Here is a 17,096-nt window from a genome sequence, read left to right on the forward strand (position 1 = left end):
TTTACCTGCTGCTGGCAGCGGAGGGAGATTGGATGTCACTCTGGTGGTGGTGGTGGTGAGGAGGACAGGGAGTGGTAGGAAATCAGGAGGGAGTCTGCTTTTTCCAGGCTGTCATTCTAGCACTTTCTGTGAGAGCCTAACTTGTGCAGAAATAAAAACGCCACACTGAATTTAAATGATCTGTCCTTCTGGGAAAGTCTTCCCAGCGACAGGACTGTTAACATGAAAAGTAGAAGGCAAACAATGTGGTAGTTCAGAAATCATTGTTTTTCGGGGGGCTGCAGAACTCAAATAGCCTGCGGACAACTCCAGGGAGGAAGGGCCTTATTTTGATCTGCCAAGCGAGAGGAACATTGCTTGACAGACTTTCTGCTTGACGGGAAGGGGAATCTTAGGGGAGTGATTTTTGCAAGACCAGGCCTCAGTGAGGTGGAGCATGAAGCAGAAGCAATCGCTTTATGTGTGAAACTCTGTGGGCAGAGCAGAGATTGGGAAATAGGGGATCATTTGCATTGGCCCAACAGCGGAAGGTGTTAAGGATGACCTGCAGTGATAGTTTGTTTCTGGTCTGAAGCTGCAGCTTTACTGTCCACCACTGTGCTCACCACAGGCACCCATCACCAGGGGGCGCTAGAGCATTTCCTGAAAGTGTTCTAGGCTAGGCTGGTCTGAGGACCAGCTTGGGGGCCCAGGCCTCCCGGTGGAGTCTCAGCCACTGTGCCACCAGATGTTGGGACAGTCTCTCCCTCTCACAGGTAGCCAGGTCCTGAAAACCGAAGGGGAAGTCAAGGAGGAATGGGGGAGGGACTTTGAGAAAGATACTACCTCCCACAGGGTGTCTCCGTGGAGTATTAGGGCAGCTGTGACCGTGGCTCTCCAGCCCTGTCATCTCTATGTGCTCTGCAGTGCCCACATCCATGCTTGAGACTGAAGCATCAACCCCAGGCTTGAGCTGGGAAATAATGTCATAGCTGAAGTGAGAGTTAAAAGCGGCATCTTTATAACCTTTGGTCGATAACTTAGACCCGAGAAACTCTAATTCTCTATGACTCAACGTGGAGTGAGTTAAACGTCCATCTGGTCTACCACAGGATTGTTACCGTTTTCTTAAGTCTCAGAAGACTACATGGGTAGATCCTATCTGATTGGTTGTAATTTAGATAGCTTCTGTCAGGGTAAGTCCAGAAAAAGAAAGGGAGAGAGAGGGAGGAGGAGGTGGTGATGGGGAAGGAGAATGAGGAAGGAGAAGGAGAAAGGAGGAGGAAGAAGAGGAGGAGGAAAGGAGCAGAAGAGGAAAGGGAGAAATGAGAAGTGAAAGGGGAGAGGGAGAGAGAGAGAAGAGAAGAGAGAAGGAAGAGGGGAGGAGAGAGGAGAGGAATGCTAAGGTTGCATTTTGAAGACTATTCTTTAGCGCACACACACACACACACACACACACACACACACACAGAGCTCTATTATTCATCGTTGGAGGGGTCATTTTGGACAGGGGAGTAATCTCCACTCACACTTTCATTAATCACTGTGCTAAGAAGCCTACGTGGAAGAGAATGGTCAGGAAGCGTCCTCTGAGCAGCTCCATTTCCAGCCTTGTAGTCATGTCAGAGAACTTGTCATTTTAACTCCTTGGGCACTTATGCGCCCCTCCCATGGATAAAGTTAACTTGTGAAATTTTTAAAGACTTCCTTTTGACCCAGCGGACCACTTGTAAATCCTGTCAGTTCTAGGCAGTGGGTGATGTCATGTAGAAATAGCCACTGTGGAGGGAAGTGTCTGCACACGTGTAAAAGAATGTGATTTCCCTTCTTAATGCAGGCTGGATGCCTATGGCTGGGGCCTGCGAAAGCCCCGCTCACAATTCACCTTCTAAGCAGGAAGACTGTAACCAAGCCACTCTCTTGCCCTAGAAGTCACAATTTATGCTTCTAATTTTAATTTTCCTCAGCTTAGATCCCAGAAGGATTTATTAAATTTGCTTTGTGGAACCCATTAACTCTAAACTGAATAATGATGTGACTGTAGGCTTAGAATCAGTTTATAGTAAATTCTGTCTACACAGGGCAGGCTCTAGGAATCTTATATTCCTCCCTGGCAGAATTTTAAGTCAGTTCATAAATGAAAAGGTTTACTCAATTTACCTAAAAGTGATTAGTAATTAACTGACATCAAGAGACCATTGCTTGCAGAAGTAGTGGGTAGCAAGTCAGAGCTCTGGCCAGAAAGGAGATTCATTAGATGGCTTAAATTAGAAGGCAGAAATTCCAATGGTTCAGCCATACCACTGTGGTACTCTAGCTTAATGCTGTGGCTAAAATGGGTAATAATGTCTTTTAAGTAATGAATTTTAATTTTTTTCCTAGGCTCAATAGGATGACTCAATCCAAATGAATAACTTCTGGAGAATCTGGGTGCACAGCCAGTGGTTTTTATTTTAGAAATCATAATTAACATAATCATTTATATTTCAAGGCACCCTTTCTACTCTACAATAGGCGATGGGCTGAGAAGCTAGAAATATCAGGGGCAAAGGAAGCTTAACACGTTTTGTTAGTGGGTTAGGAGCAACTTTATATGACAAAACACATCATGCAGTTGAGATCTGAGTACTGCGGTTCAAAGCCAGCCTGGGCAGGAAAGTCCAATTAACTACCACAAATCTGGAAATAAGAACTGTGGCTCAAGTGGTAGATCATGAAGATCGAGTGAAAAAGCTAAGGGGGCAGTGCCCAGGTCCTGAGTTCAAAGCCCCAGACCGGCACAAAAGCAAAAACAAAACATAAAAAAACCAAACACACCATGACTGTAACCATGGAAGCCTTGGGAAAAAAAATCAGTGTTGCATGCAAGTAGGAGTGATGAGTAATGTTTCTAGAATCTTCCTGGGGGAGCATTATCAGTACACTGTGTGATGTAGTGAAGTCTAGCAGCTAATTGGAGATCTATGCTTCCCTTGGTTTTAAGACCAGGCACTCAAATTTCTCTCCCTCTCTTGAACCTCACCTTCGAGATTTTGTTGCATATCAAGGGCTGGGTTGCTGGACTTAGATCATTTCTCTGTAGGAAGGTAGGGTGGGTATCTATGCTACGTTGCTCTTCAAGGCTGCCCAGGGCATGCAGACTTCTTCCACTTGTTGAGATCCAGTATCATCTCATCCTACCTGAGTTGAGTGGTGACCATCTCAGCTTAGCTGGGCCTTGTCCTCTGTACTACAGCTAGTGAGGCTCTGTGAGCACTGGCGAGGCAGAATATAATGTGGATCAGCGTCTCCTGACTTCCCCTTTCGGATTCTTTTCTGTTAAAAGCACCTAAGTCAGAAGATTTGCTGTTTAGCAGGTGAGAGAAATAGCTGCATCTGGCCAGGACAATAGACAGAAAAGATGGCAAATAAGTGGATGTGTGAGCATGGATAGGCAGAATCGTCTCTTTTTCTTAAAGTGTTTCAGGGCTCGATTTAAGGTTTTTCTATTCAGACGTTCATTTGTTCAGGTTGGGTGGTTAGAACTCCGTGCAATTCTTCGGGCATGTGAGAGGAATGTAAATGCACAAATGTCACCCCAAAACTCAGAGGATGTGGCAGCAGCTGTCCTCTACCTAGAAATTTATTCTCTCAGCGTTATTTACAGTCGGTTTTGCATTTCTCCAGACATTCCTTTTCAGGAAGGCGTTGTACAGAGCAAGAATAGTCATTTACCTGTGTTCTTCTCCACTCCCCTTTTCGGAGCATATTCAACTCTTTTAACTCCTAGAAACTAATCAGTTTGCCAAGTGGAATGACCTGATTGCAGCTGGACTCATACATTACCAAGTTGTGAGTGTAACTTACAAAGTTAAGTGTGGTGAAGTCTGAAGTTTCCAGCTAACATCAAAGCCCTGGCCTGCTATCTTGGAACTACTGAAGGAAGCATGCCCTAATCAGCCGGTCTATATGTATATATGTACATTTAGACAACTCCAGGAGGCTGCGAGCCTACCAGGCCCAAACTGATTATTCTAATCAAGTGTTTTAATTAAGCACACTTATTGCCAGGATCACAGGAATGAGACCTGCTTTCCAGTAGTAATGGGTGATTTAAAAAAAATTCTTTACAGTGAGAGTGTCTTTGTAGGAGTGTATTTAAGATTTTTCTAAAGTAGGCCAGGAAAGAGTGTTTTGTGAAGTGCACAGACTTGAGCTGCCATTCTGGCCAGTAGACAAAACAAAAAATAATAAAGCCAAAGATAATACCAACTGGGTTGCAACCGAATCAATACCCCAAGAAGTGTGTGTGTGTGTGTGTGTGTGTGTGTGTGTGTGTGCGCGTGCACGCACGCGTGCGCACGCGTTCTGTGTTAAAACACAAAAGCAATACAGGTTAGTCCAAGATTTGAAAAAATATATAAACACACACACATTGGGTTGGCTTTTATTGGAATGCCTAGATGCAATCTATAGTCATCAAGTTATGGAAAATTCAGGTCACATATAAAGTTAAGAAGGCAAATGAAAAGAACAATACAAATCAGACAAAATTTACATCTCAAAATATCATGAAAGCATTTTGACTGGCTTTGCCTAAAATACTTTGAATATCAATTTCTTTTTTTTTTTGTAAGCTAATTCTTTTCATTATACAGTCCCCTACCCCCACCCTCCCAACTCTTAGAAAAAGATCTTTTGTTTACATATTCCCCAAGGTCACTATTTCTTGTAAAAGCATGTCCAGTTCACAAGCCTTTTTAGAAAGAAATAGGCTCATTATACCTACTAACAAGACACTAATTGGGTAGATTTGACTTCATCTAAAATAAGCACCAGGAGATTCTCCAAATCTGTCATTTTTCGGTGCCCCTGTAAAGACCAGTCCATGTCGAGAAGAGGTTAAGACTATAATTTTACTTCTGTCACGTGGTACAAGCTTTTCATGGTCAGTGACATTTCTTGAGAATTTAGACTCAGAGCCTATTTCACCCCAAAATACTTACAGCATGCTAAATACAGTCCTGCACAAGTTCAATCGGACAGAACTGTAAATACCTAAGTTAACAGTTAGAAAATAAAAATGTAAAACAGAGCCATGTTTATGTGGTTTGAAATCTCATCGTTTTCTAAATTTGGGCTTCATAATACTTGCCAAAGGATTTCCAGGATAAAAAATATTAATGCTAATCTGTGCTTTCATTCTAATAAAATATCAGCATTCATTAGAAGATTAATTACTTCGGTATGCTCTACCAAATACACAAAGACAGGAATAGCACTGATACTGTAAAGTCAGTAGCTATTTTGAAGCTTTCCCATCCAATCTGTTTAATAAACACGCCTACTGTGCAATTTAGAGTATGTGATACATACAAAGCAGTTAGAAAATTATTTTCAATACATCACTTGAACCTTTATATTTACGACATGTTCACTATGTTCACATGTTGCTATATTTTATCACCATTATACATAGAGGAAAACAGTGTGTACTATAGCTCAATGAACAGAGGAAGGTTTTCTAAAAATATTTTTTTGTGGCTGAATTTAGTGCTCACGAAAAGACTTGTCAGAGCGGGCTGGGCTGGCACACAGTGCAGAGGGCAGCCTGGTGGCCCGGCATGTGAGCTGGCAGGAGGTGCTGTCAGTTTCCTTCTGCTGGGGCTACCGCCTCTGGCTTCTCTGGGATGAGCCCAGGCCGCCATGCTAGACAGCCCCTACCCAAGACGATTGATTGGGTTATTGGGCTACAGGAGCTTCTGGGTCCCTCTCCCCCACCCCCTTTATTTTGGTCTTTCTTTCTGGTTGGAGGGTCCAAATCCAAGACCAGCAAAGTGATTCTGATTGGCTTCTCTGGCTTGCTCACCATTGCTGGGTTTCGTCTATCTTTTCTAGATCTTTCAACCAACATTTAACGGTCACCATGACATCAGATCCTTTCCTTCCGGCAAACATTTCCCGAGCATCTGATGCAGTCTCTTTCCTCCATCAGGGAAGAATAATATAACAGTAAAACCCTGTGGTTCATTATGTCAACTCCCCACTGACTTCTAGGGCTAAGAGAGGGCCAGAGAACCCCTCCTCCTTATCTCCCCCCCATCTTCCATTACATTCCTCCAGCCTCGGTTATCTAGGGTGCCTCTTAGTTGACAATGGTCCAGGACACTGGCTTGATGAAGGAGAAGGAAGAGAAGGGGGAGTTGTTTCACCACCTATTTAGGATTTCACTGTCCTATTGTCTAGTGATAGAAATTTGCACATTTTATTTTCAACCTAATACAAAAATATGAACACTTCTGGACATTATAGGCATAAGTTGTTATATCTCTACAATATAATAAGTTATACTGTACAGCTATAACAGATAACAAAAGGTGCAATCCCTTTTTTTTTAAAAAAAGCACACAGTTCACATGTTTTTATCGTTTTATTTTTAAGTATAAACTTTTTAAACACTTTACATAAATTAACTCCTCTGAGACTAATATTTGATGTACAGTAAATTGTAATTCATATAAAAATCCATAAACAACTTGTCTCACATAATTTACAAAAAAATCAGGGTTTCCTTTGCTTATCAGTGACAAGGATTCTATTCGCCAGTTTTGTGTGTGTGTGTGTGTGTGTGTGTGTGTGTGTGTTTTCCCAAGGCAAACCACATTAGTATTGTAAAACCCATGATTAAATCCCCGCTGAAACACAAGTCGTTTGTGCCGTTGTCCTTTTACAATGCAGCACAGGGAAGCAGTTGGGTTGTTTGTTTATCAACAGTAACTTTGCCCCACATTTAAAATGAACATATATATATATATGTATATATATATATATATATATAATCTATATATCTATCTATCACACCCTATGCAGAAAGACTATTTTCCTGTAAGCACAGGTCGACCATTCGGTACTATTGGGAAACACTGTCTGCCACTGTTGTTGTTTTGAACCTTTGTTAATTACAGTGCCTCAGAGGGGCCCAGAGCACAATGTGGAGGCCTCTTTATCCTTCCTTGTATGATGATGATGATGATGATTTTTTCCCCCTTGGAATACTTTCAGTCCAACTTGAGTGCAGCGCGACGCCTATGTAAACATATTATCTTTAAAGCCGATCACCTTTAAGGTCATTCAGAAAAAGAAAGAAAAGTTGTCTTTGTCCTGTGTGTGTGTGTGTGTGTGTGTGTGTGTGTGTGTGTGTGCGCGCGCGCATGTCTGTATAGATACACATCTATTTATATAGTTAATAGCAGTGTCAGTCTCCTGAAGGCTCTTCTGTGTTCCGAGAGTCCCATTCGGATTTGTGCTACAGAAAAACAACCCCCCTCCCAAAAAAGAACAAAAACAACCCCCACCCCCAAATCAAATCTGAGCAAAGGGGGCGTGGTTTAGGCTCAAGGGAAACTGCAGCAGAACCGGTTTGGTCCCCTTGGGGGGGTGGGGGGGCGGGGGTCCCCGCCGCAGCCCGGCGCGCGCAGGCGCAGGGGTTACCTCTTGCCGATCTCGCTTTGCCGGAGGAACTGGATGTTGTTGGCGCTGTCGGCCAGCTCGGGGTACTGCTCCACCGAGAGTACGTAGTACCCGTCGTAGCCCTGCACCTTGCCGGCGCTCAGCAGCTGCCGCTTCTCGCCCTCCGTCCACAGGCGCGCGCCCTCCTCGCCGTCGCGCACGCGCTGCTGCTCGCGCGCCCAGGCCCGCGAGAGCGCGCGCTGCCGCGCCTGCTCCAGGATACGCGCCTTCTCCTCGTCCAGCGTCATGCCGTAGCGCACGTGCAGCGCCAGCGCGCCGAACTGCATCTCCACGTCGGCGAACCTGCGAGTCCTGCCGTTGACCACCGTGGTGGACTGCGACACGGTCACGTTGATGCCGTTCTCCAGCGCCTTGCGGCCGCTCGTCAGCCGCAGCGTGCCCAGGTCGCTCTCGGGCGTGGTGGTCTTGATGAAGTAGTGCGTGTCCTTGCCCTCGATGGTGAAGTGCAGGTTCTCCAGGTAGAAGGCGTTGTTGAGCACGGCCGCCACCTTGATGCAGTCCTCGTTGGCGATGTTGAGCACGTTGGTCTGCACGCGGCCCTGGCTCACGGCCAGCATGACGCCCTTGCCGATGAGCGACTTGACGGTGGCGAACCACAGCCAGGACGGCGCGCCACCGCCCCTGCGCCGCACCTGCACCTCCGCCATCCTCCCCAGCGACAGGAAGGCCTTGGCTTGCCGGGCCACTTGCTGCTGCACCCCGAAAATGGGCTGAAAGGCGAAAACACAACACGGGGGGGGGATGGTTGAAAGAGGGACAACGTCCGATTGCCGGAAAGCCAGGCTTCCCGAACGAGGCCGTCCCCGGCCGGCGCCAGAAGGAGAGGCCCGGGGGTGGAGGAGGAGGAGGAGGCCCCGGGGTGGAGGAGGAGGAGGAGGAGGCCCGGGGGTGGAGGAGGAGGAGGAGGAGGCCCGGGGGTGGAGGAGGAGGAGGAGGCCCGGGGGTGGAGGAGGAGGAGGCCCGGGGATGGAGGAGGAGGCCCGGGGGTGGAGGAGGAGGAGGCCCGGGGGTGGAGGAGGAGGAGGCCCGGGGGTGGAGGAGGAGGAGGCCCGGGGGTGGAGGAGGAGGAGGAGGCCCAGGGGTGGAGGAGGAGGAGGCCCGGGGGTGGAGGTGGAGGAGGCCCGGGGATGGTGGAGGAGGAGGCCTGAGGGTGGAGGAGGAGGCCCGGGGATGGTGGAGGAGGAGGCCTGAGGGTGGAGGAGGAGGCCCGGGGATGGTGGAGGAGGAGGAGGCCCGGGGATGGAGGAGGAGGCCCAGGCGGCCATTAAAACCACCACAGCATATCACCTTCATAATAGCAGTAAAAGCGTTTCAGTAACAACAAAACAACACAACCCATCCTCTTCCCTCAACGTGTCTTCCTGGTGGGGATGTATTTGCAAGTGGTTCAAGGAACTCTGTTATGGAACTAGTGTGCGTGTGTAAGTTTCTAATGTGGGCCACATATATATGCCTTTAGCTTTCCTCCTGCAACTCCTCCATGCTCCTTTTAAAGCCCGCTGGGGCGTCGGAAACCCAGCCTTCCCTGGCAGCAGCTTTCTCTAAGGAAGGCGTCAAGGAAGAGACAGCACGGGATGCAACAGAGGGGTTGGAAAGGCTGGGGCTGTACTTTGTATATGCTTTGAAATGCTCGTGCTCTAGTGTAAGTCCACCCTGCCTAATCTCCTGGTAGACAGTTTTTCAGAAGATCGCAGGAGTGAAATGCATAGGGCGGAGTGGAGCTCGGGGCAGCTGTATTCGTTCCTAATGACAAGGATGTTTTAGAAAGTTGAGGGATCCTGGACTATCTCCGTTTGGCAAACGTTTTAAATTGGGGGCATCTTAACGCAGCCATTTTGTAGAGCAGATGTTTGTCAGGCCAGTGTTTCCCCAAATGGAAACATCTGTTTCATTTACAGCACAGAGAGAAGCATTTGTTTTTCTTCACTTGGGACAGGCTCAGTGTCCTTGCCGGGGATTCCCTAACTTGTCTTTTTTTTTTTTTTTCTGAACATTTCTCTTGATAGAGAACTTGAATCATACTAAAAGGTGCCTTGCGGGGGAGGGGATGTATCCAAGTCTATTTGTATTGTTAGATTTAAGTGTTTTCAGCCATGCTGGAAAGACACACGCAATTAGGATGTGCATGTTCAAGTGTGCGAGGGAACTTCAGTATGTCTTCATGGCCTTTTATCATTGTAGGTGTATTTATGAGTAGAAACATTTAAATGGCTCCCAGACACGAGAAATTTGGTGGGTTTTTCTTCTGAAAGATAAGGATGACATCTGAAAAACATGTTACATTAAATATGAAAGCTGTACCAGGCAATCTGTATCTGCGCTTTTTTTTGGTATACATTGTGTGTTTTCCTCATGGTTATTTTTCTCTTTGTATTTGTTGGAGTTATAGGAAATTGCTCAAGCAGGGGGGATTAATCTCTCTAGGTAACTCTGTACTTTTCTCCTTATCATTATGGGTAACCTAGTTTTTGGATCTCTAATTATTCTTGCTTTAAGCCAGAAAAACCTTCTGTTTTGTTGTGCATACCGTTCTGATCTCTGAATGATGGAAATTTAAAGTGCCCCTTTCTTACATGGCAGCTTTGACTTTGCAATATTCCGTTTGTCTCTTGTTTCCCCCAATAGGTACAGGCCCCTGGTCTGTTATTTCCAGGAAAATTCCATAAACACTTGGTTGTAGGTAGAGTTTTACCAGAGGACATTCCCCCCCTCCCCATGAAACATTGTTAATATTTTTAGAGAAGCTGAACTCTATGGCCTGTTTGTGGGCTGCTAATTTGTAATACGAATCTCCTGCTCTCCTGTTTATTATCTCTCTGCCTGCAGGTCTCTACTGTCATAAATGTACCTTCATGGGGTTCTCTGTAGAAACCTAGCACTAAAAAATGAGCTGCTGCATTTTATTACCTTTGGATAATGCCTTTCTATGTTTTTATTAGCATTGCTAAAAACAGATTTAAACCTGTTTAACAGACCCTTGGTTTGCCGAACAGAAACATACAGGAAGTGTTGGTTTTCCTTCCCCCAGAAAGGTAAAATGAAGGAAAGAGAAAAGGAAAATTGTCTTTGGTACAGTATTGACAAGAGTAGTTTGATAAAAGGTGGCTGAACAAGACTCTTATCACTTTTCCATAGTTTTGCCTTTTGTTTCTTACCGGCACATCATCCCACTGCTGACTCTTCACAAGTTCGTAAGAAGGTTCTGTGAGATCAAATTTGGGCACGGGGAATCCAGGAATAGCATTGTGCAGATGGAAGCCAAATGTCACCAGCCAGCTGTTAACATCTAGGACAAGAAAGTTCAAAATGAAAGGTGTTACAGTTTGTTTTGTGCTCTCCAATATGTAAATCCTTAGCCTTAGCCCCACTCCCATTTCACAAATAATCTTCCTCCTTCCATTTCAAACCTGTAATGTTAGAAGAAACAATAACCTCAAGGGTGGAATTTGTGTAAATGCTGTAGCAAATGGAGACTGATAGTTCCTCAGACTGGATAAACTGACACAAGAACTTGTGGGATACAGGGATACAGTACTTGTGGAATACAGGGATACAATACAAATGCAGAACATCCTAGACATAGTTGTAGACAACCAACGGAAGTTGTTTTGTAGTTAGTGAAGATTGGTATTAAGTAGAACTTGTGTGTTAGCAGAAGTGAGTGCTCAAAGATAGGATTTCACAACTCATTTTCTATTCATGTAAACCCTAAATTGAGAGTACGAAAATGAGCATTTGATTCTTAGTGTGAAAGGCTGACAAGACGGGCTAAGGGCTCAGAAGCTCTGATTACCATCACTTCTGACTTCAAAGGCTCACTGTGCACAGGTGGAGAGAAACTTTTGGGGAGAGAACCTGGAAAGCTTTAAAATAGTATTTTAAAATATTGCCACGTGACTCTGAAAGCCATTAAGCTCCAAATAAGGCTTTTATTCTATTCTGGAGGTTATAATGTTATAGAACTACTCAGCAGGCTTGCAGCTTTATGAGTACAGTTGGGTGTAGATTATTTTATATATTAAGCACATTGCTGGAAAATTTGAAATTGCATTTCACCTAATATATTTTATGCTGTTCCATCTCTCTTTTGATGTTTTTCAGAAAATGCTGCTCCGGCATTCCCTGCCGTCCACGTTGCTAGGAGAGGATGCATTCAGGAACTGTGGGCTGTCCAGCCCTTCAGTCAGTCCCTGTCAACACCCTTTAAATAACCAGTGGTAAACTGCTTGTCAGAATGATGGAGAGCCATTTGCTTCCTATTTCCTTCTCTAGGGCACAAACTCTCACCCCTTTGCCAGGCTGGCAGGTCCTTTGTCCAGGCATCATATGGCTACAACCTAGTGGTATTCTCTCTCTTAAATAGGATGGTGGGGAGATATAAATCCGCATGTGGTTCACATAGGATAGGCTGGAAAGGATTACTTAGATTTGTTTCTTTTTGAGACTGGATATAAGCTTACATAAGAAAATACAAGATGAGGGCTGGGAAGGTGGCTCAGTGGTAGAGTGCTTGCCTTGCATGTCTGAGGCCCTGGGTTTGATTCCTCAGCACCACATAAACAAAAAGAAAAAAGCCGGAAGTGGCGCTGTGGCTCAAGTGGTAGAGCGCTAGCCTTGAGCTGAAGAGCTAAAGGACAGCGCCCAGGCCCAGAGTTCAGGCTCCACGACCGGACCCCCCCACCCCCCCAAAAAAAAGAAAATACAAGATGAAGCCTTAGATTTTGGGGAAATTTTTTTTCTCTCAAGTGTTGAAGACTTGAGGGCAATACTTTGAGCAATGTCTGCTTAAGGACTCTGAATGCAGATATGCATTGAAAAAAAATAAATGAAAATAAATGTTGTTGAATATAGGTAAAAAATTGAAGGTCTTGTTGAATCAAGATGCTGGAAGAAGGGAGGTTGGTTCACATGGGGGAGAGGGAGGGAAAGCCTGAAGCATTCTGGAAAGGTATGAAGCAGATGTAACAAGGACAGGGGGCAGTACTTTAAGAATTGTCCTGCGAACTGAAGGAGACATCTGTCATCTGAGTATGCCTCAAACATTGAGCTAGAAAAGAGGCAGCCTGAATGAGTATTAAACACAAGCCAAAAACGAAGAAGAAAACCTTCAGAACCAAACGAAGAAGACAGAAATGACCCTTCCTCTGGGAGATACAAATGTGGTAAAAGGTTACATCAGTATAAGTCAGGAACAATGGTTGAAAGCAGGAGGATTTAGAATTGTTGGAGAGGGGGAAAGAGTCTGCTCACGAAAGGGAACAACAGAAGTGCCTGTGAGGACCTGTCTTTGTTTTAAATCCTGGTCATTCTGTGGTTGCAGAAGTGGGATCTGAGGTTTTAAATCCTACAAAACGAACAGAGTAGCACGCACATATGCTGAATCTGTAGCTTGAAAATTGCCTCATCTGGGTGAGAAATCAGGTGTGTATTCAGTAGTGTTATCAGACAACAATTGTGCTAAATGGCCATGAAGGCAGTAGTGTAAAAAGACAGACCAGAAACATGATCACTGAACTCAGGAACTGATGGAGAAATTGCTCCATTATTGTCTCTAGGTGAGGTGATGGCTGTGTGTGTGTATGTGGGGTAAACACCTCATTACACATTTATAAAGTAGTTACTATTTAATGCAGAATTCCATGCCATAGAGTATTGCCACACTTTACAGTTAGGATAACTGCTATAGCTGAGAAGTTGGATTATCTCCTAAATGCTCCTGTGTTAAAGGCTTGGTGCTCAGAGTGGTACTATTGGATGGTAATGGAACCATTGAAAGGTATGATCTTGCGGAAGGTCTTTAGGTCATTGGGGGCATGCCCTCGAAGGAGATTGAGGAACCTCGATCTAGTTCTCTTTCCTTTTTGCTTCCTGGCTGATAAAATGAACAGCTTTTCTCTGTCATGTGTTTTTCCTGTAACGTGCTGCCTTGACGCAAACCCCAAAGCACTGGGGTCTACTTCACATGCAAACTGAGCCAAAATATACTTTTCCTCTTTATAAAATGATTATTTGATGATTCAAGTTTTTTTTTAAACCTTTCAGTAACTGAAAAGTAACCAATACAGCAATTGGACCCAAAAGAAGTTCTGTTGCCTATAAACCCATACAACTTGTAGGAGAGATATTGAGGTTGGAGCTCCTACTTTTGGACTCTGTGTATACTGTTTTCTGTTTCTCCCTATAAATTCTCTTTCTTAAAGGACTAGATTAGAAGTCATTTTAAAAAAACAGTGGTCTTGGGCAACTGGCAGGCAATGTGTAGAAGTGACTATGTTTCCTTTTTCCCTTTGTGGTTTAAGAATGCTCAGAGAAATGACTGCATTTAACAGTTCAATTCTAGTGACTTTGTGTATTCATCTAATGATTACAGTAATTTAGCACTTAGAAATACAAGAGGTTTACCTGTGATGTAGTCTTTCACATCGTGGATCTTGCTTGCAGGGTTATTATTCCTGAACATATACAGGTTAAAAGGAGCTGGGTCTTTCCCAATTCTTTTCCAGATTTCTATGTCAGGTGTTGTCCATCGTCCTGCCAAAATGTCATAGTCTCTTTCTCCAAAGTGGATTAATTTGGTGAGCGGGTCATATAAGCCACCATGGAATCCAATGACCAGTTGAAAGTCAATGTTGGAGTCAAAATAGATTTCACCATATGCAGTGTACTGAATCTGTTTTAGCATAAGTCCATTGCTACTGAAAACAGCCAGTGGTGTCCCCGTGTTATCTGAGGCAATGTAGAATTCATCCCCGCTACTGATTTCCATGGCGAAAAGATGTCCCTGGAGATCATAATAAAGGGAGGTGATTTCTGAACTCGAATGGTTGTAGACGTGAGTGATCCTCGTAGGATAAGTTAGATCAGCATAAAAAAACTGCAGGTGCTGCCCTAGACTAGTTTTGGTAGAGACACGCCTTCCCAGGCCATCATAGCGATAGATCACAGTCCAGCCACTGCCTTTACTGTAGACGCGAGTCAGAAGCCCCTTGGAGCTGTACTCAAAGATCTCTGTGCCTCTTTGACGTAGGAAACCATCTTCATCCAACCGATACTGAACATCACCCAGGCGAGTGATTCTGTCTCGCAGGTCATAGCGAAGAGGCGTCAACCGTGCGCTGTTGCTGGGGTTCAATAAATGGAGGTTTCCATTCAGGTCGTAGTTGTAACGCCACATGATCTTTTCATTTAGGTAAACGGTTTGGAGCTGTCCGTCAACATCATATTCATAAGCATATTTGGTAGTGTTGGCAAAGGGTCCTATTTTAATCTCTCTCTTGGTTACCCGACCCATATTATCATATTGAATTGTAATCCAGTACATGAGGGATCTGAATATCTCATACTGAATTTCCTTGATGCGGCCATGAGCATCAAAGTGCTTTGTGTAAGTCATTACAGCCGTGGAAATGATCTGGTTAATGTCATAATATATCACTCCAAATTTTCCAAACTGCTCAACTTTGCCAGAAATGTCGTCGAACTGATAAAGATCAATGGGCAGAGGGGTTTCATTGATGACACCCTGCATGCTGGTCACTCGAAAGCTGTTGTCATAACTGTAGTCAAATCTGGCATTCACCATCCCATCTTCACTAAAGCGGAAAATCTGTCTGTCAATCAGGGGGCCAATTTGCCTGTACCGAATGGTGCAAATAAAGCCATCACTCTGGAGGTTCACTGTTTTTAGAACTCCCGCTGTTTCATCATAGGTAAAACTGACTCTTGTGCTATCATATAAAATTTCTGAGAGCCTGGTCTGCCGTCTGTACTTGAATAAGACCCTCCGGCTGGTACCCAGGAAAGCTGTTTGCAGAAGCAGCCCTTCCTCGTTGTAGTCAGTGATGATGGAGGCATTGCTTTCGGGGGGGTTGTATATGTTGCGGTAGTAGCCGATGGACCGGATGGTCTGCATGGTATGGCGAGCCACACTGGGCATGGTGATGGCAGATAGGCGGTCCCACATATCATATTCAAAGATGTACTGCCGCTGGCTATGAAGCAGAAGAACCATGGACTGTCAAGAGAGGACATACGGTTATCTGGTGTTTGTGAGTGGGGAGAAGCAAACACAGATTTACTGACCACAAATACACAGAAACATTCTGCCTGAGAAAATGGCTTTCATTTTAATTGAGTTATCCTTGACCTTACATGTTGTTAACGATTCCCTGCCTAATTTGCGTGGATGCTTAATTGTGAGGGCTTCTGCAATTAGTGGCTCAAGATTCATAATGTCCTACTTGTCATGATTGTCCCATTCTTTTTTCCAGGCATTCTTGGCCAACCAGCAGATTGTCAATGGATTTGGATAAACTCATAATACAGGCATGAACAAAGCTGTTTAAAGATAATATTTCAAGGGGAAAATAGCACAGGGGAAAGGCAATCCTATCCACAGTTAGCAATTATTTAGTAGGTGGCTCTCCCCCTTCATTTGATTGAAGAGACACTCAAATCATGCTTTAATTTCCTGTGTATTTGAGGGAGGAGCAAAGCATTTGAAATATTTTGTGAAGAAGAGATGAAGTAGGCAAAAATAGACAATGTGTACATAAAGCATCAATGTCAGCAAACGCTGCTAAATTAGTCACATGGTGAATGAGAGCTGTAAAAAAGAATAATACTGAATTAAGGATATGACTTTTTCCTGCAAATTTGTGTGTGTGTGTGTGTGTGTGTGTGTGTGTGTGTGTTTTCTAGTGTATTATCAGAGATAAGAGTCTCACGGACTTTCCTGTCCAGGCTGGCTTTGAACAGTGATCCTCAGATCGCAGCCTCCTGAGTAGCTAGGATTACAGGCGTGAGCCACCGCACTTGGCTTATGCTTGCTTTCTACTACTTGAGCTGAGCAGGTTTCTACCACTTGAGTCACAACTCCAAACCCTCCCTCCCCTCACTTTTTCCATTCCTATCTTTACCAGATGTCTATACTGAAATAAAAAACTACATTTTTATATTTCCTTTTGTGGGTACCAAATCAGATTTGGACCTCTGGTGTGATAGTCATGGTGCTGGCCTTCACAGGCTTTGGTGTTGTTACATCATGATGTAAATAAACATACAAATAAAAATAAGCTTTATTTGACAGTCAGCCACAGAAAGACAAATGGCCAACCTGAGAGGTGAACCCTGAGGAGGCTTCGGTGAGACCGAGTTATAGTGCAGAGAATGGTGGTTCCTCCCTACCCCTTGTTAGATCAGGCAGAGTGATGGAAGAACTGGGAGGGTACTTAAGGTCTCTGGGGCTTAATCCTTTGTCTTTGATGTGGAAATACCCACTAACAAGGCTCTCTTCATTTCCCACCATCTTCAAAAATGTTTTTTACAACTTAGGCTCTTAAAGAATCTGCTCTGTGGCCACATCTAGGGCATTAAAAAAAAAAGTGTGGGTTATTATGGTTTGTATCTGAAATGTCCACCGAAGTCTATATGCTGATGGTTTGATGTATAGCACTGTTAGGAGGCTGTAAAACCTTTCAATGTTGGCCTCTAAGAAGGAAGTTAGGGCATTGGGACCATGCTCCCGAAGGGGACTCTGGATGCTTTTCTCCCCCTTTTGCTTTTTCTCCACATGCTCCCTTTAATGGCATTCTGTATCACCACAGAGC

At 44.5% G+C, this 17,096-nt stretch overlaps 1 protein-coding gene across 9 annotated transcripts in view; it reads right to left on the bottom strand.

The window, feature by feature from the left end:
- Positions 1-7,376: 7,376 nt before the first annotated feature.
- Tenm3 (teneurin transmembrane protein 3) overlaps positions 7,377-17,096 on the bottom strand; it is a 608,309-nt gene continuing 598,589 nt past the window's right edge. For all 9 annotated transcript variants that reach the window (XM_070016445.1, XM_070016443.1, XM_070016442.1 and 6 more), the window contains 3 exons: positions 13,891-15,502; positions 10,644-10,774; positions 7,377-8,198 (listed from right to left, as the gene is read on the bottom strand). In XM_070016445.1, coding sequence (XP_069872546.1) covers positions 7,446-8,198; positions 10,644-10,774; positions 13,891-15,502 — 2,496 coding nt within the window. In that variant the 3' untranslated portion in view covers positions 7,377-7,445. The remainder of the gene's footprint in view (positions 8,199-10,643; positions 10,775-13,890; positions 15,503-17,096) is intronic.

This window comes from Dipodomys merriami, unplaced genomic scaffold (genome assembly GCF_024711535.1).
Source record: "Dipodomys merriami isolate MVZ:Mamm:240054 unplaced genomic scaffold, mDipMer1.0.p SCAF_12, whole genome shotgun sequence".
Classification (NCBI taxonomy): domain Eukaryota; kingdom Metazoa; phylum Chordata; class Mammalia; order Rodentia; family Heteromyidae; genus Dipodomys; species Dipodomys merriami.